Below are 25,290 nucleotides of genomic sequence, written 5' to 3'. Positions count from 1 at the left end.
TACAGAGAGAGTGTTTCCACTTGTGGGGAAGAGCATAACTAGAGACCATCAATATAAGATCGTCACCAAGAAATCCAATAGGGAATTCAGGAGAAACTTCTTTACCCAGAGAGCGGTGAGACTGGAACTCGCTGCCACAGAGAGTGGTTGAGGCGAATAGTATCGATGCATTTAAGGGGAGGCTAGACAAGCATATAGGGGAGAAGAGAATAGAGGGTTATGCTGATAGTTAGATGAGGAAAGACGGGAGGAGGCTCGAGTGGAGCATAAACGCCGGCATGGACTGGTTGGGCCGAATGGCCTGTTTCTGTGCCGCATATCCCGTGTAATGCTATGTAACAGATTTTAAGCAAGTGCAGGGGCAGGGAGGGGAGGAAAGAACAAAAGGGAAGGTCTGTGATAGGGTGGAAGGCAGGAGAGATTAAATGACAAACAGTTATGATGGTGTGAGGCAAAGTGAGAAGTTAACGGGACAAGTGAAGAAACAAAAAGATGGGTCGAGAGGTGTGAATGGAAAAGGCAGAGTCATCAACAGCTGCCGTCTGAAAATAATGGGGGCAGAGGTTACGCTCTGAAATTGTTGAACTCAATTGTTGAGTCAGGAAGACTGTAAAGGGCCTAATCGAAAGGTAAGTTGCTGTTCCTCGAGCTTACAATAGGAAGATTCGAAGTTATTCACATTCAATATAAATGAAAGGCCGCTTTAAGTAACTATAAGGGCTTTCCTACTTGGCTGTGTACAGTAGATTTTTTCAGGCAGTGCGTAGATATCATCAGACCAGACCTGTAAGAGAATGAAAAGTTGCATGAACAGTAACGTCAGCTTAAATCGACTACACCCACACACCAATCAGTACCTCCATTGTCTCTCCTCCCTCACAGGCACCACTGACTGAGGTGGGGCGGCATTTATTCACAAAAGAGGACGTATTTGTAAAGATTGCCTGAAGTGGTGTTTGACTATAGTAGGTATGTGAGCTTGAACATTATTCATCTGAATGAGAAGGCTTTTTGAGTGGGCTACTTTGAAGTTGCAGGAAGGATTTGGAGAAGATTACTAGAAAGGTTATGTTGAAGCACGCAGAGAAAGTGATACAAGATGATTGAAAGATGTTGGGGAGGTTATTTTTATTTTTGGTATCACAGTCCATGGCAACCCTTCTCCCTATCTCTGTAATCTCCTCCAGTCCCACAACCTTCTGAGATATCTGCGTTTCTCCAATTCTGGCTTCTTGATCATCCCCGATTTCAATCGCTCCACCATTGGTGGCCGTGCCTTCAGCTGCCTGGCCCCAAGCTCTGGAATTCCCTCCCTAAACCTCTCCGGCTCTCTATTCTCCTTTAAGTCGCTCCTTAAAATCTAACTCTTTGACCAAGCTTTTGGTCACCTGTCCTAATATCTCTTTATGTGGCTCAGTGTCAAATTTTCTTTCCAATTGCTTCTGTGATGCACCTTGGGACGTTTTACTACATTAAAGGCGCTATATAAATATAAGTTGTTGTTGTTGTCGTAGGACAGGCTGAATGGACCAGTGGGTCTTTTCCTGTCCATATGTTTATCCATTACCTTCCAGCCAGGCAGGGAGGGAGGAAGGGTGGGTGGGGCAGAAAAAGAGAAAGAATAAAGACTGAGAGGAAGACAGACTTGCCTTTCACGACCACCAGAAGTCCCAAAGTGCTTTTTAACCAATGAAGTACTTTTGGAATGTAGACACTGTTGTAATTTAGGAAACACGGCAGCCAATTTGCACACAGCAAGCTCCCAGAAACAGTAATGTGATAATGACCAGATAACCTGTTTCTTTGTTTATGTTGATTGAGGGATAAATATTGGTCGGGAAACCAGTGGAGAACTCTCCTGCCCTTCTTCAAAATAGTGCCATGGGATCTTTTACATCCACCTGAGACTAGATAAGGCCTCGGCTTAACGTCTCATCTGAAAGACAGCACTTCCAACAGTGCAGCACTCCCTCAGCACTGCACTCAAGTGTCAGCCTAGATTTTTATGTCTCTGGAGTGAGACTTGAACCCACAATAACAGCAATGCTTCCAGGAATCAGCTCCAGGAATGGATGTATTAGGATATGTAGATGGGCTTAGATGAAGAAGGGAGAGAGGAGGCTCGTGTGGAGCATGAACACCAGCACGGACCTGTTAGGCCGAATGGCCTGTTTCTGTGCTGTAAATACTTAGTATATACAGGCACATAATAAAGCCTTAAATAGACTGTGCACTCCCAAGCAAGAGTTACTATTGTGTGGATGTTGGGTGAAGAATGGGTTCAGCTGAGACATCATCTTTTGGGGTGCCAACCTCCCGACACCCATGGTCTAGAGTTGTCACAATGCGAGTGGCTGCATGGGCGAGGTTGATGGGCACTGCCCTGGTTCCGATAGAAACATTGAAAATAGGTGCAGGAGTAGGCCATTCAGCTCTTCGAGCCTGCACCACCATTCAATAAGTTCATGGCTGATCATTCCTTCAGTACCCCTTTCCTGCTTTCCCTCCATACCCCTTGATCCCTTTAGCCATAAGGGCCATATCTAACTCCCTCTTGAATATCTCCAATGGACTGGCATTAACAACTCTCTGCGGTAGAGAATTCTACAGGCTAACAACTCTCTGAGTGAAGAGGTTTCTTATCATCTCAGTCCTAAATGGCTTACCCCTTATCCTTAGACTGTCCTCTGGTTCTGGACTTCCCCATCATCGGGAACATTCTTTCCGCATCTAACCTGTCCAGTCCTGTCAAAATCTTGTAAGTTTCTATGAGATCCCCTCTCATCCTTCTAAACTCCAGTGTATGAAGGCCCAGTTGATCCATTTTCTTCTCATATGTCAGTCCTGCCATCCCAGGAATCAGTCTGGTGAACTTTCGCTGCATTCCCTCAATAGCAAGAACGTCCTTCCTCAGATTAGAAGACCAAAACTGAACACAATATTCCAGGTGAGGCCTCACCAAGGCCCTGTACAACTGCAGTAAGACCTCCCTGTTCTTATGCTTTGAAGGCTAACATACCATTTGCCTTCTTCACCGCCTGCTGTACCTGCATGCCAACCTTCAATGACTGATGTACCATGACACCCAGGTCTCGTTGCATCTCCCCTTTTCCTAATCTGCCGCCATTCAGATGATATTCTGCCTTTGTGTTTTTGTCCCCAAAGTGGATAACCTCACATTTATCCACATTATACTGCATCTGCCATGCATTTGCCCACTCACCTAACCTGTCCAAGTCACCCTGCAGCCTTTTAGCGTCCTCCTCACAGCTCACACCGTCACCCAGTTTAGTATCATCTGCAAACTTGGAGATATTACACTCAATTCCTTCATCTAAATCATTAATGTATATTGTAAAGAGCTGGGGTCCCAGCACTGAGCCCTGCGGCACTCCACTAGTCACTGCCTGCCATTCTGAAAAGGACCCATTTATCCCGACTCTATGCTTCCTGTTTGCCAACCAGTTCTCTATTACCCCCAATACCATGTACTTTATTTTGCACACCAATCTCTTGTGTGGAACCTTGTCAAAAGCCTTTTGAAAGTCCAAATACACCACATCCACTGGTTCTCCCTTGTCCACTCTGCTAGTTACATCCTCAAAAAATTCCAGAAGATTTGTCAAGCATGATTTCCCTTTCATAAATCCATGCTGACTTGGACCGATCCTGTCGCTGCTTTCCAAATGTGCTGCTATTTTATCTTTAATAATTGATTCCAACATTTTCCCCACTACTGATGTCAGGCTAACCGATCTATAATTCCCCGTTTTCTCTCTCCCTCCTTTTTAAAATAGTGATGTTACATTAGCTACCCTCCAGTCTATAGGAACTGATGCAGAATCGATAGACTATTTCTAGGGCCACTTCCTTAAGTACTTTGGGATGCTGACTATCAGGCCCCGGGGATTTATCGGCCTTCAATCTCATCAATTTCCCTAACACAATTTCCAGCTTTATAAGGATATCCTTCAGTTCCTCCTTCTCACTAGACCCTCGGACCCCTAGTATTTCCGGAAGGTTATTCGTGTCTTCCTTCGTGAAGACAGAACCAAAGTATTTGTTTAACTGGTCCGCCATTTCTTTGTTCTCCATTATAAATTCACCTGAACCTGACTGCAAGGGACCTACATTCGTTTTCACTAATCTTTTTCTCTTCACATATCGATAGAAGCTTTTGCAGTCAGTTTTTATGTTCCCAGCAAGCTTCCTCTCATACTCTATTTTCCCCCTCCTAATTAAACCCTTTGTCCTCCTCTGCTGTATTACAAAATCCTCACAGTACTCCGGTTTGCTGCTTTTTCTGGCCAATTTATATGCCTCTTCCTTGGATTTAACACTATCCTTAATTTCCCTTGTTAGCCACGGTTGAGCCACCTTCCCCATTTTATTTTTACTCCAGACAGGGATGTACAATTGTTGAAGTTCATCCATGTCATCTGTAGATGTCTGCCATTGCCTATCCACCATCAACCCTTTAAATATCACTCGCCAGTCTATTCTAGCCAATTCACGTCTCATACCATCGAAGTTACCTTTCCCCAAGAGCCATGCGCCAGCAAGGATTCAACACCATCAGGAGCAGATAGAAGGAAACAGGCAGAAAAGGGAGGAAGAAGGAAAGAATCGATGTTTGGTGCATCCTACATGGACAGTAAACATGATAAACACTGCAAGAACACAACAGAAGGAGACACCCACCTTCACACACAACAGCTTGTGTTGCAGGGATGACTTGATGCTGAACTCGTGCGTCTTCGATTCGGAGACCTGCAAGTTGGCAAAGATCCACATTACTACACAACCATTGTGTCCGGGGCGACTCCCCTCTCTTACGTTCTCTTGGGACGTGGGCAGTGCCACCTCCCCAGTGGCCCCGGGACTAGAGTCAGTTGTCGATCAGACTCGGCTGGGAGCAGAAGCTTCCCTTCCCTGAAGGACATTGTGGGAGCGAAAGCTCGTATTTCCGGTACACCTCGCTTTGGGCGCAGTCCGAGATGGCACACGCTGGGTCAAACGTTCAAGCATCTTTTCGGAGGAGCATGGATTGTAAAAGGAAAATCAAAGCAAAGCAAAGTTTAAATCTCCACAGGAAAGCCATTCCAATGGTCACCTGCGAGTTATAGTAATAACATTCAAGGCAAGAGTTGATTGTGGCAATAAACCAATTTCAGGACGTTGAGTGTCTGTGTGTTTAGTTTTTATTGTCAGTTTGTTATTTGTCTGTATTTTGATGTGCCATGTATGTATGGAATATAGAGTTCAAAGACCTGTATAAGAGTTGTGAGTGAACATTGTTTTAGCAGAGACACACTGGAAAATGTGAATCTCGAGAGCAGGCAGAGACGCTAGAATTGCAGTGTGTGTCTCGAGAGCCTTTTGTTACCACACACGGTAAGACCTCAGTCATGCGTTGATGCAACGTATAATAGGGAAGGATAATCTTATGTTTTTGTTTCCCCTCCCCCGCCTATCTCCCTCTCCATCCTAAAAATGTTGACTCTTGGTTGGATACAGTTCCAGTAGCTCTTTGACCACGAACAGTTAATTCAGCACATACTACTTGCAGCACTATGAAAGCAGCTTTCATGACAGCCAATGAAGTACTGTTCGAAGTGTGGTCACTGTTGTAATGTAGGAAACGCGGCAGCCAATTTGCGCACAGCAAGCTCCCACAAACAGCAATGTGATAATGACCAGATAATCTGCGGTGGTGATGTTGATTGAGGGATAAATATTGGCCAGGACACCGGGGAGAACTCCCCTGTTCTTCGAAATAGTGCCATGGGATCTTTTACCTGCAACTAAGAGAGCAGGCTTGGTTTAAAGTTGGGGAAGTCCAGAACCAGGGGACACAGTCTAAGGATAAGGGGTAAGCCATTTAGGACTGAGATGAGGAGAAACTTCTTCACTCAGAGAGTTGTTAACCTGTGGAATTCCCTACCGCAGAGACTTGTTGATGCCAGTTCATTGGATATATTCAAGAGGGAGTTAGATATGGTCCTTACGGCTAAAGGGATCAAGGGATATGGAGAGAAAGCAGGAATGGGGTACTGAGGTGAATGATCAGCCATGATCTTATTGAATGGTGGTGCAGGCTCGAAGGGTGGAATGGCCAACTCCTGCACCTATTTTCTATGTTTCTATGTTTCTATGTTTCATTCGAAAGACGGCACCTCCAACAGTGCAGCACTCCCTCAGCACTGCACTGGGAGTGTCAGCCCTGATTTATGTGCTCAAATCCCTGGAGTGGGACTTGAACCCACAACCTTCTGACTCAGAAGTGAGAGAGTGCCAGCCACTGAGTCACAGCTGACACTTAAATTGGTGGAGTGGGCGGGGCAGGAGGAAGGTGACCAGGAGAGGGAAGGAGGATCACTGAGCTTGTGGCCCGTGGTAAGCTATCAGTAACGCACCAGGGATAATAAAACCGAAAGCTCTATCTCCTAATTGCTTTCAGTTCCTGCACTTATCCGACAACTTCATCGGATCTAGCTTGCCTTTGATAAGTAAATAGAGCATTATGCCTTCATACCTCATTCTAAGTATAATGCCATTGAGCAAATGTATTTAACAAAAGCTGAATGAACATAAGTGGCAGTTGAATAACAGTTATAGAGTCGGAGTAGAAAGTCCCCGAGCTAAATGCTCGAGTGTATAAAATAATAACAAGATAGCCCCTGTAAAAATTAAACTAATCCTTTTTAAATTTCTTATCACAGGGAGAGGCAATAATTATCCCTACTGCTTCTTGTTGATGTTCAAATTGATGTTTTCCCTCTTTCAGGAATTTTAAACTGACTTTTCCTTCTTGCAATGAAAATTCAATTTAAACCACAACTGTGCCAGCCGTGGCCCAGTGGGCAGTACACTCGCCTCTGAGTCAGAAGGTTGTGGGTTCAAATCCCACTCCAGGGACTTGAGCACAAAAATCTAGGGTGACACTCCCAGTGCAGGGCTGAGGGAGTGCTGCACTGTCAGAGGTGCCGTCTTTCAGATGAGACGTTAAACCGAGGCCCCGTCTGCTCTCTCAGGTGGATGTTGAAGATCCCATGGCACTATTTTGAAGGAGAGCGGGGGAGTTATCCCCAGCATCCTGGTCAATATTTATCGCTCAATCAACACATTAAAAAAACAGATTATCTGGTCATGATCACATTGCTGTTTGTGAGAGCTTGCTGTGCACAAACTGGCTGCCACATTTCCTACATTACAACAGTGACTACACTCCAAATGTACTTCATTGGCTGTAAAGCGCTTTGAGACATCCGGTGGACGTGAAAGGTGCTATGTCAATGCAAGTCTTTCTTTTTAACCATTGACTACTACTGAGCCAGCAGTTAATGGCCCCTCCACTCAATCGTTGCTGATTCCACCCATTTATCCACCGACAACCGAACCAATTGGCCCTTATTGGCCAGGCCTTACAGGATCTTGGAGCTTGCCGCTGACCATAACTGGCAGTGGTGCCATTTGTTAAGAGGCATCAATTGAAACCTACCAGAAATTCTTGTACTTCCGACATGTTTGTGAGCCAGCCTGTGTTGCCCTCCTTGAAGTAGAACATCGCCTTGATCCTGATCGTGCAGATCGCTGGAAAGCAACTGGGTTGCAATTGGAGAAATAAAGACGTTGGCTCCAGCTTAATGTTCAGGCAATGGCTCCCTGCAAGCGAATAGCAAGGTAGAAATAACTTCTTTTTTAATGGCACTGAGAACTGTGAGGGACAAACAGCGTGATAATTAAGAGCAGTTCAGCAATAGGAGGGATCAGACAACCTGAGAGACACAAGTCAGACTAAGGTGGGGTACATGTACGTTAAGTGGACCCAGCATGGCAAGTAAGGTTGGTGAGTTTCGGGCGCAAGTCACCACATGGCATTGTGATATAGTGGCAATAACAGAGACCTGGCTCAAACAAAGGGAGCAATTGGAACTTAAAATCCCTGGCTACGATGTATTCAGGAAAAATAGGGAAGGAAAAAAGGAATGGACTGTAGCAGTATTGATCGAAGATACTTTTACAGCCCTGGAAAGGGATGATGTTTGTGAGGGGTTCAAAGACAGGGTAGAGTTAAGGAGCAGAAGAGGAGCTGTTATGGTGCTGGGTTTATATTATAGGTCACAAAATAGTGGGAAGGAGACTGAGGACAGTCAGCCTAACGCTGGTGGTGGGGGAACTGTTCTACAAAATTCATTTTCACTTGGAAAAGCATGGGTTAATCAATGACAGCCAGATTTGTGAAAGGCAAATCGTGACTAACTTGATTGAATTCTTTGATGAAGTAATGGAGAGGGTGGATGAGGATAGTGCAGTTGATGTTATGTATCTGGACTTTCAAAAAATGTTTGATCAAGTACCACAGGTTAGCAAAATTGAAGCCCATTGGAGTAAAGGGATAGTGGCAGCTTGGGTACAAAACTGACTAAGCAGAGTGGTGGTGAACAGTTACTTTTCAGACTGGAGAGAGGTATACGGTGGTGTTCCAACGGGTCAGTATTGGCACCACCGCTTTTTTTAGTATAAATGCGGCGTTTCTCTGATTGGCTCTCCAGACTTATTGCTGATTGGTCCCCTTGGAGGATAAGCCACATCCTGAAGTTCCTCTGGAATGTGTAACTGGAACCGCCCAGCCCAAGTTCTGACTGACTTTCCAATTTGTAATTCGATCCATTTTGACTTCAAAAGCCAAAGAGGATAGATCTCCCCAAAAGCCACCAAGTTCCAGCCAAAGGCCCTGTGTGCTGCCTCCGCCAGCTGAAGATCCTTACCCAAGCGCAAGACCTTAAACCGCGCCCCCCTGCCCCCATAGATGGGGCATTGTGTGCGGATTGTTAACAGGTTTATTGGGTATGAAGTGAATAGTGACAATGTTGTGACTTCTGGATTTCATCCACCCCAACAATGCCCCTTGTAACACACGCACCAAGCTAGCACGCACCAGGGGGTTGGAAGAACGTGATCCATCTTCCCCGAGTTCCCTCTCTTCCCTTCGATCCCACCCCCCATCTGTGTCTCTCTCTTCCCCACCCCCACCCCCCAAGCGCTCGCTCTCTCTCTGCCCCCCCAAGCTCTCTCACCCCCCAAGCTCTCTTCCCCCCCCCCGCCAAGTTCTCTCTCTCTCTTTCTCTCTCTCTGCCCCCAAGCTCCTCCCCAAAACTCGCTCTCCCCACTCCCAAGCTATCTCTTCCCCCACCCCCCCCCCAAAGTTCTCTCTCTCTCGCTCTGCCCGAGCTCGCTCTCCCCACCAAGCTCTCTCTCTCTCTCTCACCCCCAAGCTCTCTCTCTGCCCTCTCAAGCTCTCTCTCTCTGACCCCCCAAGCTCTCTTTATCTCTCTCTCTCTCTCTCTCACTCTGCCTATCCCCTACCCCAGCTTGCTCTCCCCGCCTCCCACTACCGTCACTGTGGGTTAGTAACGTGGCGTTGGGCACATGCGCAGAAAAGGGTTAGTGGGAATTGCGCTGGGGATGGGGGGGAGGTGGGTCGTTGATATTTGTCCTAACTCTCGCTTCTGCGCATGCATCAGGAGACATAGTACAAATAGTTACTGTGTTTTAATATATATTAATGACTTGGAATTGGGTATACAGGGAATCATTTAAATGTCTGAAGATGACACAAAACTCAGAAAAGTAGTGAACAGTGAGGCGGATGGTAACAGACTTCAGGAGGACATCGACGGACTGGTGAAGTGGGCAGACAGGTGGCGGGGGAAATTTAACAGAGAAGTGTGAAGTGATTAATTTTGCTAGGAAGAATGAAGAGAGACAATATAAACTAAATGATACAATTTTAACTTGGGTGCAGGAACAGAGAGACCTGGGGGTGTACTTTCACAAATCTTTGTAGATGGCCGGACAAGCAGAGAAAAATATTGAAAAAAAACTCAGGGGTTCTTGGCTGTATGAACAGAGCCAGAGTACAATGACAAGGATGTCAGGCTAAACCTTTATAAATCACTGGTTAGGCTCCAGCTGGAGTGTTGTGTCCAATTCTGGGCATCGCACTTTAGGAAGGATGTGAAGGCCTGGGAGAGGGTGCGGAGGAGATTTACTCCAATGGTTCCAGGGATGAGGGACTTCAGTTATATGGAGAGACTGGAGAAGCTGGGGTTGCCTTCCTTAGAGCAGAGAAGGGTGATTAAATGGAGGCACTTAAAATCATGAAGGTTTTTGACAGAGTAAATAAGGAGAAACTGTTCGCTTCAGGTCAAGGAAAGAGCAGGGATATGAGACTTGTAAGATACAATGATGGGAAACAGCACAACTGATTTGTGGGCACCCGAAAGAGAAAAGATGAGATCAGGCATGTCAAACATATGCCTTTGGGCTTTTGCCAAGGTGTGGAAATATCAGAAAGAATTCATGATTAATAAGAATTTAATTACTGCTTCAGGGTAGACTCAGTGTCTCTTGAACTGAAAACAACAGGCACTTCCCAGTGGATGAGGATAAAAGCTGCCAAATAGTAATGCCAAATTCAAAGGAGTCACCATGTGTAAGAAAGTGTGTGTGAATAAGGAATGTCTGTTAACAGGGTCCCCACAAACGCTAATGAACCAACAAAAGGTCAGTTGCAGGAATAATAGATGTAGGCCAAATGGCAGGGGGAAGTGACCTTAGCAGAAACACGCTGTAGGAAACAGCAGAGGGTGGGAAGAGATGAAAAGACCTAACTGATCAAGATATGGGGCACACGCAGTAACAAAGACACCAATTTGGTAATAATTCACGGAGGCAAGACAGGCTTAACAGAAGGCTGTATATGTACAAAGATGAAATGTCAGCAGAATCTGTCAAAACCGACGCGTGTTTACTTGAGAGAAGAAAGGGTATAACTAGGCGCAAGGTTTTGAAGGAAGTTAGCGAGAACCTAGGAGCAACGCTCGACCGCAGGAACCTGGGGTAAAATCCCTAAGCTGAAGTCAGATAGAAACATAGAAACATAGAAAATAGGTGCAGGAGTAGGCCATTCGGCCCTTCGAGCCTGCACCACCATTCAATATAATCATGGCTGATCATTCCTTCAGTACCCCTTTCCTGCTTTCTCTCCATACCCCTTGATCCTCTTAACCGTAAGGGCCATATCTAACTCCCTCTTGAATTTATCCAATGAATTGGCCTCAACAACTCTCTGCAGCAGGGAATTCCACAGGTCAACAACTCTCCGAGTGAATAAGTTTCTCCTCATCTCAGTCCTAAATGGCCTACCCCTTATCCTAAGACTATGTCCCCTGGTTCTGGACTTCCCCAACATCGAGAACATTCTTCCCACATCTAACCTGTCCAGTCCCGTCAGAATCTTATATGTTTCTATGAGATCCCCTCTCATCCTTCTAAACGCCAGTGAATAAAGGCCCAGTTGATCCAGTCTCTCCTCATATGACAGTCCAGCCATCCCTGGAATCAGTCTGGTGAACCTTCGGGAGATCAAAACTGAGCACAATATTCCATGTGAAGCCTCACCAAGGCCCTGTACAACTGCAATAAGACCTCCATGCTCCTTTATTCAAATCCCCTAGCTATGAAGGCCAACATACCATTTGCCCTCCTTACCGCCTGCTGTACCTGCGTGCCCACTTTCAGTGACTGATGAACCATGACACCCAGGTCTCGTTGCACCTCCCCTTTTTCTAGTCTGCCGCCATTCAGATAATATTCTGCCTTCGTGTTTTTGCCCCCAAAATGGATAACCTCACATTTATCCACATTATACTGCATCTGCCATGCATTTGCCCACTCACCTAACCTGTCCAAGTCACCCTGCAGCCTCTTAGCGTCCTCCTCACAGCTCACACTGCCACCCAGTTTAGTGTCATTCGCAAACTTGAAAATATTACACTCAATTCCTTCATCCAAATCATTAATGTAGATGGAGACTGATCACCTCAGACCAAATTGGGTAATATCTATATAGATTGTGAGTCCTATATTCTTGAAGCAATGTATGTTAAAGCATTTATTAAAGATAAGTTGGCTTGTGAATCTAGTGTCATAGTCTTTTGTTCAGGTTAAACTTACTGTGGGAACCCTAAAAGGAAAATTGCGAACCTATTTGTTTGACCTTTCGAACATCTAGCTAATTCGACGCAACACAAGGCCTATTGGGATGATGCCCTTGCCCAAGCCTGTTGAACCGATTTTATAACACATTGAAATCACTATGTGACCCCCCCCCACCCCTTTCCCTCATTTACTAGCCCTAGCCCTATGTTAGCGCTCTCCCCTCTGAGATTGAAGATTGTATTTCAGTTCGCATTCTAGTGACATATTCTAGGCTGACACCTTAGTGCAGCACTGAGGGAGCGCTGCACTGTCGGAGTGGTCGTTGTTCCGATGAGACCTCAGGACGTTCCAAAGCACTTTACAACCAACGAAGTACTTTTTGAAGTGTAGTTGCTGTTGCAATGTGGGAAACGCAGCAGCCAAAGTTGCGCACAGCAAGCTCCCAAAAAACAGCACTGAGATAATGACCAGATAATCTGTTTCTTTTAGTGATGTTGGTTGAGGGTCAAATAACGGGCCAGGACACCAGGGATAACTCGCCTTCTCTTCTTTGAAATAGATCCCTGGGATCTTTTATGTCCACCTGAGAGGGCAGACGGGCCCTCGGTTTAATGTCTCATCCGAAAGAAGGCACCTCTGACAGTGCAGAAGCATCAGCCGAGATTATGTGCTCAAGTCTCTGGAGTTTGGCTTGAACTCACGACCCTTCTGCCCCAGACAAAACCATCATGGGAATGAGCTTTGAGTAGAAACCAAATTCTAAACTTCAGAAACAAATTGAGTGATCCCAAAGAGAGAATGTAAGCATCTCCAAGGAGAAGTGAGCTTCCTACACAAAACTGCACTGCAGATAACAACAAGGACGTGTGCGTCATTATGAGTATCAGGTTGAGGCACTTTATAGTCGTTGGGCGCTCCCGTGAGCCCCTCGCGTACCTTTGAATGGGCACTCGATTTCCTCATGGTGCAGACTGTGGCTTTTTGTGGCTACCTGTGGCAAAAGGAATAGAGAGTTGGTCATCGTGGGGATTACTCTTCACTGCTAACCTGATTCCCCAAGGGGAAATGACCAGTTTTTCTCTGTTGCATGGACCTCCAGAGCAGGGCAGCCAAGTTACATCAGAACATTACAGGGGGAGTGACTGCCACAGTCAAAACAACATCAACCTGCTTGTACAGGTTGAACCTCCTTTATCCGGAACCCTCGGGAGCTGGCCTGTTCCGGATAAGGGATTTTTCTGTACGAGGGGTGGTCACGTTAAATTGGCTGGTGCAGGTACTGAGCAAGGGGATATCGGGGCGAACTGGCTTGGGACTGGGAGTGCGACAGAGAGATAATGGGGGGTGGGGGTGGGGGCAGTGGATCGTGGGGTCAGGCCAGCGATTGTGGGAGTCGGCAGCGAGGAAGGACTTCAATTTGTTCATGTCGGAGTTCTGCGCATGCGCCACCCGGTGGCCGGGAATGGTTCTGGATGAGGGGTGGTTCCGGATAAGGGAGTTCTGGATAAGGGAGGTTCAACCTGTATATGAGTATATAGGGATACATATAGAAAATATACTTGAATACTAAGGGAACCAAGGGGTATAGGGATCGGGTGGGAAAGTGGAGTTGAGGTAGAAGATCAGCCATGATCTTACTGAATGGTGGAGTAGTCCGAAGAGGACCAAATGGCCTACTCCTGCTCCTAATTCTTTTGTTCTTATATAGTGCCTTTTTACATAGAAAGTAGTTCCAAGGCTCTTCACCGTAGCCAAGGAAAATAGTAACTTCCGAGCCGAAGAAGGAGACATTCGGAGCTTGGTTAGATAGCTGAGTTTTTAAGGAGGGTCTTAAAGGAGAAGAAGGAGGTGGAGAGGTTTTGGGAGGGAAGTTCATAGTGAGAGTCCCAGGAGCGAAGGGGAATCAGGATGCAGACGAGGCCAGACCAAAAGCTAATGCAAGTACAGAAAATAATCACAAAAGCTCATGGTCTTTATCTCAACATGACTGGAATATAAACAAGAAAAGAAAAGACTTGCATTTATATAGCACCTTTCAAGACCACCGGACGTCTCAATGCGCTTTACAGCCAATGAAGTACTTTTGAAGTGTAGTCACTATTTTAATGTGGGAAACACGGCAGCCAATTTACACACAGCAAGCTCCCACAAACAGCAATTCCTCTGTTTAAAAAAGGGGGCAGACAAAAGGCAGGTAACTATAGGCCGGTTAGTTTAACATCTGTAGTGGGAAAAATGCTTGAAACTATTATTAAGGAAGAAATAGCGGGACATCTAGATAGGAATAGTGCAATCAAGCAGACACAGCATGGATTCATAAAGGGGAAATCATGTTTAACTAATTTACTGGAATTCTTTGAGGATATAATAGAGGTGTACCAATGGATGTGGTGTATTTAGATTTTCAAAAGGCATTCGATAAGGTGCCACACAAAAGGTTACTGCAGAAGATAGAGGTACGCGGAGTCAGAGGAAATGTATCAGCATGGATAGAGAATTGGCTGGCTAACAGAAAGCAGAGAGTCGGGATAAATGGGTCCTTTTCGGGTTGGAAATCGGTGGTTAGTGGTGTGCCACAGGGATCGGTGCTGGGACCACAACTGTTAACAATATACATAGATGACCTGGAAGAGGGGACAGAGTGTAGTGTAACAAAATTTGAGATGACACAAAGATTAGTGGGAAAGCGGGTTGTGTGGAGGACACAGAGAGGCTGCAAAGAGATTTGGATAGGTTAAGCGAATGGGCTAAGGTTTGGCAGATGGAATACAATGTCGGAAAGTGTGAGGTTATCCACCTTGGGACAAAAAACAGTAAAAGGGAATATTACTTGAATGGGGAGAAATTACAACATGCTGCAGTGCAGAGAGACCTGGGGGTCCTTGTGCATGAATCCCAAAAAGTTAGTTTGCAGGTGCAGCAGGTAATCAGGAAGGCGAATGGAATGTTGGCCTTCATTGCGAGAGGGATGGAGTACAAAAGCAGGGAGGTCCTGCTGCAACTGTATAGGGTATTGGTGAGGCCGCACCTGGAGTACTGCGTGCAGTTTTGGTCACCTTACTTAAGGAAGGATATACTGGCTTTGGAGGGGGTACAGAGACGATTCACTAGGCTGATTCCGGAGATGAGGGGGTTACCTTATGATGATAGATTGAGTAGACTGGGTCTTTACTCGTTGGAGTTCAGAAGGATGAGGGGTGATCTTATAGAAACATTTAAAATAATGAAAGGGATAGACAAGATAGAGGCAGAGAGGTTGTTTCCACTGGTCACGGGAGACTAGAACTAGGGGGCACAGCCTCAAAATACGGGGGAGCCAATTTAAAACTGAGTTGAGAAGGAATTTCTTCTCCCAGAGGGTTGTGAATCTGTGGAATTCTCTGCCCAAGGAAGCAGTTGAGGCTAGCTCATTGCATGTATTCAAATCACAGATAGATAGATTTTTAACCAATAAGGGAATTAAGGGTTATGGGGAGCGGGTGGGTAAGTGGAGCTGAGTCCACGGCCAGATCAGCCCTGATCTTATTGAATGGCGGAGCAGGCTCGAGGGGCTAGATGGCCTACTCCTGTTCCTAATTCTTATGTTCTTACGTGATAATGACCAGATAATCTATTTTAGTGATGTTGATTGAGGGATAAATATTGGCCCCAGGACACTGGAGAGAACCCCCGTGCTCTTCTTCAAAATAGTGCCATGGGATCTTTTTACATCCACCTAGAGAGAGTAGACAGGGCCTCAGTTTAATGTGCCTAGCGAAAAACGGCACCTCCGACAGTGCGGCACTTCCTCAGCACTGCACTATCAGCCTAGATTTATGTGCTCAAATCCCTGGAGTGGGATTGTGAACCCACAACTTTCTAGGTTTAGAGGTGAGTGTGTTACCCACTGAGCCACAGCTGACACTGAAAAAGAAGTGAAGCTTTAGTTGTAAGGAGCGTTGGTCAGACCACATCTGGAGTAAATGGGTTCAGTTTTGGGCACCTCACCTCAGGAAGGATATATTGGCCTTGGAGGGGGTTCAGTGAAGATTCCCCAGAACGATACCAGGGCTACGTCACCCAGTCACCCACCTCGAAGCCGTCGCACATTTGTGTCAGCTCACACTGGAAGCTGCAGTTTCTGCGCCAGGACCCAGTTTGGCGCGTGGGCAGGAGCTTCAGCGGGGCCCTGGTACAGCAGAGGAGCGGGAAGGCCGTGGCGGACTTGCGTCGAGTGATCGGGGCGGAGGTGGGGCAAATGAGGGTACGGGCCCAGAAGAGGCCAAGGGCCCAGGGGCAGCACGGACCAGCCCACACTGCGATATGTGCGCGCACTAGGTCGGTGCAGCAGAGCTGGTCTCCAGTCATCCTGGTTAACCCTTGCCACTGGATAAAGGCCAAGCTCTGTCAAACCCGTGTGGTGGTTGATGTGCAATGGTCACCACACGTTAAAAAAGTCCACGCACAGGCATCTTCCACCCCCTCAATTGGAGTTCAGGACTGGAACGTCATTGAAACACCTGTGAACTCATGGAAGCAAGTCATCCTCGTTCGAGGGACCGCCTTTGATGATGATGACTGGGGCTAAAAGGGTTAAATTTCGAGGACAGGTTGCCTAAACGAGGCTTGTATTTCCTTGAGTTTCGCAGGTCCAGACACATTGTAACTTGTTTAAAATGATAAAGTGATTTGATAATGTGATTTTAGAAGCTATTGCCTCTGTCGGGGTGAATGCACAACAATAGGACACCATCTTAAAATTGGAGCTAAGTCTTTCAGGAGTGAAATCAGGGAGCACCTTTCCATACAAAGGGTAGTGGAAATCTGGAACTATCTCCCTCTGTTGGCTGGGCACGCTGGGGGGTCAATTGCAATTTTCAAGATTGAGATGGATAGAATTTTATTCGGTAAGGACATCACAGATGGACAAACATATTAAACACCCCTCGTCAATTTTGGTGAGATAGTTAGTTGGCATTAATTGAAAACGAATGAGTACAAGGTAGAATAAACAGATAACGCTGCTGTACCCTGCTTTTGAAACATTGACTTTTTATTCACGCTTAATTCAACTATTTATCTAACAATTATATTTTGCACTGGAAAAGGTGCAAATAAAGGTATACAAGGGTGATACCAGAACTGAGAGGTTGTAACTATCAAGAGAGACTGAACAGGCCGGGGCTTTCTTCTCCAGCAAAGGGGAGAACAATACCTGGGGTCATAAATATAAGACAGTCACTAATAAATCCAACAGGGAATTCAGAAGAAATTTCTTCACCCAGAGTGTGGTGAGAATGTGGAACTCGCTGCCACAGGGAGGGTTTGAGGCGAATAGTATCGATGCATTTAAAGAAAGAAAGACTTGCATTTATATCGCACCTTTCACGACCACCGGACGTCCCAAAGCGCTTTACAGCCAATGAATTCCATTTTGGGGTGTAGTCACTGTTGTAATGTGGGAAACGCGACAGCCAATTTGTGCACAGCAAGCTCCCACAAACAGCAATGTGATAATGATCAGATAATCTGTTTTTTTGTTATGTTGATTGAGGGATAAATATTGTCCCAGGACACCGGGGATAACTCCCCTGCTCTTCTTCGAAATAGTGCCGTGGGATCTTTTACATCCACCTGAGAGGGCAGACGGGGCCTCGGTTTAACGTCTCATCCGAAAGGCGGCATCTCCGCCAAGGGGAAGCTCGATAAGCACATGAGGGAGAAAGGAATAGACGCTGAGAGGGGGAGATGGAGAGGGGTGGGAGGAGGCGCGTGTGGAGCATAAACACCGGCACGGAACCGTGGGCCCATAGTCTGGTTCTGTGTTGTACATTCCATGCTAAAAGCAAAAGATTGAAGAGAAGCTGGAACACTGACCCGCACACACAGACACGGAATGGCCAGAACATTCTTAAAGATGACGCTGTTGGTTTTCCCAATCGTGTCCACGGGGGCCTGTAATTCAAACACAGAATTCAAACACATTGCGTCGATATTTGATGTCTCCAAGATAAGAGGAGACTAACTGATGTTCTGTTACTGCTCCATTTTTGATCGGGGCGGAGGAACGGTGAGAGATCGGGGCCCAGGAGAGCCGAGGGTTCGGGGCCCAGGAGAGCCGAGGGCTCAGGGGCAGCACGGCCCAGACCACACTGCGATCTCTGGACAGTAGGAGCATGTGTGCGCACTAGGTCCGTGCAGCAGAGCTGGTCTCCAGTTGTCCTGGTTAACCCTTACCACTGGACCAAGACCGAGCTCTGTCAAGCCCGTGTGGTGGCTGGTGTGCAACGGCCAGCCCACGTTAAAAAAATCCACGCACAGGCATCTTCCACCCTTCAGGATGTAGTTCAGGATCTGGAATATTAGGTCCTTCATTGAAACATCTGTGAACTCGTCCCTTTTTGGTGTGGAAGCAAGTCATCCTCGATACGAGGGACCGCCTAATACTATACTAATTCAAACACAGAACACCTGCACTACTTCTGCCTGATGGATTCGTGCTTTCGAACGCGGAAAGTTCTGGAAACGTACACACGCAGGTCGATCGGTGTCAGGTGCCGGAAGAGCTCAGTTCCAAGCCTGAACCACGTGGGCCCTGTCACTTGCCGTTCAGACGCCGACCGGCCCGCGGTCTGCCTTCCGGAAGGTTCAGTTCCTGTTTCTGATCGAGTTGGCGATGTGGGGGGGGGGGGGAGGGGTTGCTGCATACTTACCGCGAGGTGCTCGGCCTCTGCGGCACTGCAGTATCGGCCCTTCCAGATGCAGAGCGACACAAAGTACTCGTGGTTGGGATGGGAACTGGTGTAGGTCACGTTGAAGTCAGTGTTGTTCAGGACGCACTGGATGGCGATCTCTGGAGAACAGGAGGTTACGTTACACAGTTATATGGCAACAGGTTCAGGCAGGAAATGCTACAACGGTACAGGGCCTTGGTGAGACCACACCTGGAGCACTGCGCACAGGTTGGGGCTCCTTATCTAAGGAAGGATATACTTTGCCTTGAAAGCGGTACAGCGGAGGTTCACAAGATTAATTCCTGGGAGGAGAGGGCTGTCTTATGAGGAGAGATTGAGTAGACTGGGCCTATACTCTCTGGAGTTTAGAAGAATGTGAGGTGATCTCATTGAAACATAGAAGGTTCTGAAGGGGATTGACGGGGTAGATGCTGAGAGGCTGTTTCTCCCGGGCTGGAGTGTCTAGAACCAGGGGTTACAGTCTCAGGATAAGCGGTCGGCCATTTCAGACAGAGATGAGGAGGACTTTCTTCACTCAGAGGGTTGCGAATCTTTGGAATTCTCTGCCCCAGAGGGCTGTGGGTGCTGAGTCTCTGAATATATTCAAGGCTGAGATAGGTAGATTATTAGAGTCTAGGGGAATCAAGGGACATCGGGATCGGGCGGGAAAGTGGAGTTGAATTCGAAGTTCAGCCGTGATTTTATTGAATGGCAGAGCAGACTCAAGGGGCCGTTGGGCCTTCTCCTGCTCCCATCTCGCCCTCCTATCCAATGTATGGCTACATGCCATAAAGTACCTCAATGGCTGTGAAGAGTAAAGGAATAAAAGGATATGGGGATCAGGCGGGAAAATGGAGTTGAGGTCAAAGATCAGCCATGATTTTATTGAGGGGCCGTATGAAAGGCGTTTGTAATGTATGTACCTGTGAGTATGCTCACAGGTTTGTAGAGCTGTTGCATTGTGAGTGGCTTAGCCAGTCACGTGATGTTCACAAGACTCAATAAAACCCCAGTCAGTTGGGTTCGGGGGATCCACGATGAGGCAGGTGGTTGTGAACCTGGTGGATGAACTGGTAATGTGTGGTGTGATTGTTAAACCTTTACTAATAAACCAACTAGTTCTTGATAGCAATGTGTTGCTATGAATTCTTAAGCAAAGAACCCATGAAGTAAATACATTACACAGGGAGGGCCATCGGAGCCTAGTCCAATCCTGGCTTCCTCTGACACACCTGCTTTCCAGCTCCGGCCATGGGTAATAATCAGAAACCCTTGCCGAGATTCTCTCCTCCCCACTGAAAGGGTTTTGCAGAATTTAGAATTCTTAGCAGCACCCCGAGATCAGCGCTAACTGGGTACTGATCAGTCCTTGTCTACATAAGAACAGAAGAATTAGGAGTGGGAGCGGGCCATACGGCCCCTCGAGCCTGCTCCGCTGTTCAATAAGAGCATAGCTGATCTTCTACCTCAACTTGTTCAGCCATGAACTCATTGAATGGCGGTGCAGGCTCGAAGGGCCGAATGGCCTACTCCTGCACCTATTTTCTATGTTTCTATGTTTCTAACTCCACTCTCCCGCCCGATCCCCAGATCACTTGATTCCCTTAGTGTCAAAATCTATCGATCTCAGCCTTGAATATACTCAATGGCTGAGTCTCCAACAGCCCTTTGAGGTAGAGAATTCCAAAGATTCTGAGTGAAGAAGTTTCTCCTCATCTCAGTCCTAAATGACCGACCCCTTATTCTGAGACTGTGAGCCCTGGTTCTGGACTCCCCAGCCCGGGGAAACATCTACCCTGTCACTCCCTCCTAGTGAGGGTCTATTGGACTCAGCCTTACTCCATGTAGTGCAATCACCCACTGAGCCATTCGGAAGGGAAAATGAATAACTTTTTAATCGTACTTTTGTTTCTATTTTCTGACCTGCAATAGGACAGTCACAGAACCTTATTCCTCCGCTCGGAGGTCACTCTGGTTCAGTCAGCTTCCATTTCTCAGGATGCAAACACAGGACCAGGACTCAAACAAAGGTTTGGCAGATTAAATTTAACGGAGACAAGCGCGGTGAAACATTTTGGTAGGAAGAACGAGGAGAGGCAATATAAACTAAAGGGTGTAATCTTAAAAGCGGTGCATGAACAGAGAGACCTCGGGGGTATATGAGCACAAATCGTTAAGGTGGCAAGACAGGTTGAGAAAGCGGGTAAAAAAGCTTACGGGATCCTGGGCTTCATAAATCGAGGCGTAGAGTATAAAAGCGTGGAAATTATGACGAACTTGGTATAAACATAGAAACATAGAAAATAGGTGCAGGAGCAGGCCATTCGGCCCTTCTAGCCTGCACCGCCATTCAATGAGTTCATGGCTGAACATGCAACTTCAGTACCCCATTCCTGCTTTCTCACCATACCCCTTGATCCCCCGAGTAGTAAGGACCTCATCTAACTCCTTTTTGAATATATTTAGTGAATTGGCCTCAACAACTTTCTGTGGTAGAGAATTCCACAGGTTTACCACTCTCTGGGTGAAGAAATTCCTCCTCATCTCGGTCCTAAATGGCTTACCCCTTATCCTTAGACTGTGTCCCCTGGTTCTGGACTTCCCCAACATTGGGAACATTCTTCCTGCATCTAACCTGTCTAACCCCGTCAGAATTTTAAACGTTTCTATGAGGTCCCCTCTCATTCTTCTGAACTCCAGTGAATACAAGCCCAGTTGATCCAGTCTTTCTTGATAGGTCAGTCCCGCCATCCCGGGAATCAGTCTGGTGAACCTTCGCTGCACTCCCTCAATAGCAAGAATGTCCTTCCTCAGGTTAGGAGACCAAAACTGTACACAATACTCCAGGTGTGGCCTCACCAAGGCCCTGTACAACTGTAGCAACACCTCCCTGCCCCTGTACTCAAATCCCCTCGCTATGAAGGCCAACATGCCATTTTCTTTCTTAACCGCCTGCTGTACCTGCATGCCAACCTTCAATGACTGATGTACCATGACACCCAGGTCTCTTTGCACCTCCCCTTTTCCTAATCTGTCACCATTCAGATAATAGTCTGTCTCTCTGTTCGGCCTCAACTGGAGGATTGTGTCCAATTCCGGGCACCGCACTTTAGGAAGGATGTGAAGGCCTTAGAGAGGGTGCAGAAAAGGGATGAGGGACTTCAGTTATGTGGATAGACTGGAGAAGCTGGGGTTGTTCTCCCCAGAGCAGAGAAGGTTGAGAGGAGATTTGATCGAGGTGTTCAAAATCACGAGGGGTCTGGACAGAGTAGATAGAGAGAAACTGTTCCCATTGGTGGAAGGGTCGAGAACCAGAGGTCACAGATTTAAGGCGATTGGCGACATGAGGAAAAACTGTACGCAGCGAGTGGTTAGGATCTGGAATGCGCTGCCTGAGAGGGTGGTGGAGGCAGACTCAATCACTGCTTTCAAAAGGGAATTGGATAAGTAGCTGAAGGAACAAAATATGCAGTGATAGGGGGAAAGGGCGGGGGAGTGAGACTGGCTGAGGTGCTCTTGCAGAGAGCCGGCACGGGCTCGACGGGCCGAATGGCCTCCTTCCATGCTGTAACCATTCTGCGATTCTATGAATACGGACACACTGTCACTGCCACCTGGTAATTTGGTGCAGTAATTTATTCAAATAGTTTTTGTATTTTCTATCGAGTTACACAGTATTTACAGCACAGCAACAGGCCATTCGGCCCACCTGGTCCGTGCTGGCTTTGATATTCCTCACGACTCTCCTTCCACCCTACTTCATCCAACCTTGTCTGCACATCCTTCTATTCCTTTCTCCCTCATGTACATGTCTAGCCTCCCCTTAAATGTATCTGTTCTATTCGCCTCAACCACTCCCTGTGGCAGCGAGTTCCACTTTCTCACCACTCTCTGGGTAAAGAAGTTTCTCCTGAGTTCCCCGATGGATTTTATATTAGTGACTGTCTTATATATCTGACCTCTAGTTTGGACACCCCACAAGTGAAAACATTATCTCCACGTCTTCCTCTTCAAAAACTCAAACGAGGTCGCCCCTCTTTTCCAGAAAACACACCTCTTCCGCCTTTCCTGCTAGGTATATCCTCTCAGTTCTGGTAGCATCCTGGTAAATCATTCTTGCACCTTCTCCAGTGCATCCTTTTAATAATAAGGAGACCAGAGCTGTTCACATTGCTCCTTGAGCTGTTCTTCAGCCTGACAGCCACAGGGAGTAGAAATGTCAGACTCTGGTCAAGTTCTTCTCTGAGGGGGAGGTATACATTCTGCACTGTAAACAGGCCTGCTCCCTCATACCCATTCCTCACCCCCCCCCCCCCGCCTCCCCCCTCGCCTCCCCGTACCTGGACAGTCATCCTCAGCATATCTTTTCATGATGGGATTGTTGCAATCTGAAAATAGAGGAATTGAGTCACTGGAAGATTCCGTGTTATTTAAGATTCGAACAACATCTGAGAAATATTTACACATACATTGTTTCTTAGGTTGCTGCACTAGAACACTGCCTCACATGCCTTCACATTCTCTCACACTAAAGGCATCCATGCCTTTGTTACCTCTAGACTTGACTATTCCAATCCACTCCTGGACGGCCTCCCACATTCTACCCTATGTAAGCTAGTGGTGATCCAAAACTTGGCTGCCCTGTGTCCTAACTTTCACTAAGTCCCGCTCACCCATCACCCCCGGTGCTCGCTGACCTACATTGGCTTCCGGTTAAGCAGCGCCTCGATTTCAAAATTCTCATCCTTATTTTCAAATCCCTCCCTGGCCTCGCCCCTCCCTACCTCTGTAATCTCCTCCAGCCCCACAACCCCCCTGAGATGTCTAGGCTCCTCTAATTCTGCCCTCCTGAGCATCCCTGATTATAATCGCTCAACCATCGGTGGCCGTGCCTTCTGTTGCCTTGGCCCCAAGCTCTGAAACTCCCTCCCTAAACTTCTCCACCTCTCTACCTCGTTTTCCTCCTTCAAGACGCTCCTTAAAACCTACCCTTTCCTGCACTAATTTCTACTTATGTGGCTCGGTGTCAAATTTTTATCGCATAATATTCCTGTGAAGCGCCTCGGGACATTTCACTACGTTAAAGGCGCTATATAAATACACGTTGTTGTTGTTGTTGTTGTTACAGTGACAGCTGTGGCTCAGTGGGCAGCACTCTTGCCCCTGAGTCAGAAGGTCGTGGGTTCAAGTCCCACTCCAGGGTCTTAAGCACATAAATCTAGGCTGACATTCCCAGTGCAGTGCTGAGGGAGCGCTGCACTGTCGGAGGTGCCGTCTTTCGGAAGTGATGTTAAACCGAGGCCCCGTCTGCCCTCTCAGGTGGATGTAAAAGATATTGGAGCCCTCTCTCGAAAAAGAGCAGGGGAGTTATCCCAGGAGTTCTAACCAATATTTATCTCTCAACCAACCTCACTAAAACTGATTGTCTGGCTATTGTCACATTGCTGTTTGTGGGAGCTTGCTGTACGTAAATTAGCCGTCGTGTTTCCTACAACAGGTACTGCAGTTCAAAAAATGGTTTGTTGGCTGTTATGAGTTTGTGAAAAGCACTATATAAATGTATCTTCCTTCTCTCTCACATTCTCTCTGACTCCTTCACATTCTCTCCCTCACACTCTGTCTCACTCCCTCACACTCTCTCCCATTCTCCCTCACATTCTCCCTCACTCCCTCTGAAGGAGTGTGAGGGAATGTTCGAGTATGAGAGGGACTGAGGGACTGAGGGAGTGTGAGAGAATGTAAGGGAGTGTGACAGAATGTGACAGGGTTTGAGAGAATATGAGATGGTGTGGGTGTGTGTGAGATCACGTGAAGATGGCCTTATAAGAACAGAATGGACGGTACTTTCCGAGATAGCTAGGGAGCCCTTGACGCCCCTTCAGAAGTGGGGAGAGGTGATCAGAATATCCACCTACCTCCCCCTCTCCCATCCCCCACCAGAATTTAACGGTGACTTTAAACAGAGAAAAATCCCACTGAAACTGGATTCTGCCTCTAACTCCTAGCCCTCGCTGGGCAGAAATCTTTCCCAAACTCAGGAATTTCGAGGCCAAACTCCAACCTCCTTCTTCCACATTTGAGGCACCGGCCTCCTGTTGCAGGAGCTGCGACTGCATTAGACATCGTCGCTGGGAATTTCCTTCGGGATCTCTTTGTGGTTTCTGCCCATGTTCGGGCAAATGATTCTTGAGGAAATGAACTTGTCCGGAACCCAACTAGCAATTTAGTTGTCCCGGATAAAATGAGAAAGCCTTCAACTTAATAAGCACCAAAATCAATCCATAGGATAGGAAGGGTGAGCTTTCCCCTCCCCATTTTGTTCCAGAGTGTGGTGTCTGCTGTGGCTCAGTGGGCAGCACACTCGCCTCTGGGTCAGAAGGTTGTGGGTTGAAGTCCCACCCCAGGGACTTAGGCATAATAAATCTAGGCTGACACTCCACGGGAGTGCTGCACTATCAGAGGTGCTGTCTTTTGGATGAGACGTTAAACTGAGGCCTTGTCTGCTCTCTCAGGTGGACGTAAAAGATCCCATGGCACTATTCTGCAGAAGAGCAGGGGAGTTCTCCCAGGT

At 47.0% G+C, this 25,290-nt stretch overlaps 1 protein-coding gene across 1 annotated transcript; it reads right to left on the bottom strand.

Moving 5' to 3' along the window:
• Positions 1-703: 703 nt before the first annotated feature.
• LOC139228040 (uncharacterized) lies at positions 704-24,835 on the bottom strand. Its single transcript, XM_070859189.1, has 8 exons — positions 24,781-24,835; positions 23,060-23,107; positions 18,699-18,838; positions 17,863-17,940; positions 12,943-12,997; positions 7,502-7,665; positions 4,702-4,770; positions 704-784 (listed from the first exon to the last, which is right to left on the bottom strand). The coding sequence occupies exons 1-8, from the start codon at positions 24,833-24,835 to the stop codon at positions 704-706; spliced, it is 690 nt and encodes a 229-aa protein (XP_070715290.1).
• Positions 24,836-25,290: the final 455 nt, after the last annotated feature.

The sequence above is a fragment of the Pristiophorus japonicus genome, chromosome 17 (genome assembly GCF_044704955.1).
Source record: "Pristiophorus japonicus isolate sPriJap1 chromosome 17, sPriJap1.hap1, whole genome shotgun sequence".
Taxonomy (NCBI): Eukaryota; Metazoa; Chordata; class Chondrichthyes; family Pristiophoridae; genus Pristiophorus; species Pristiophorus japonicus.
This window is presented reverse-complemented; position numbering and strand designations above follow the sequence as displayed.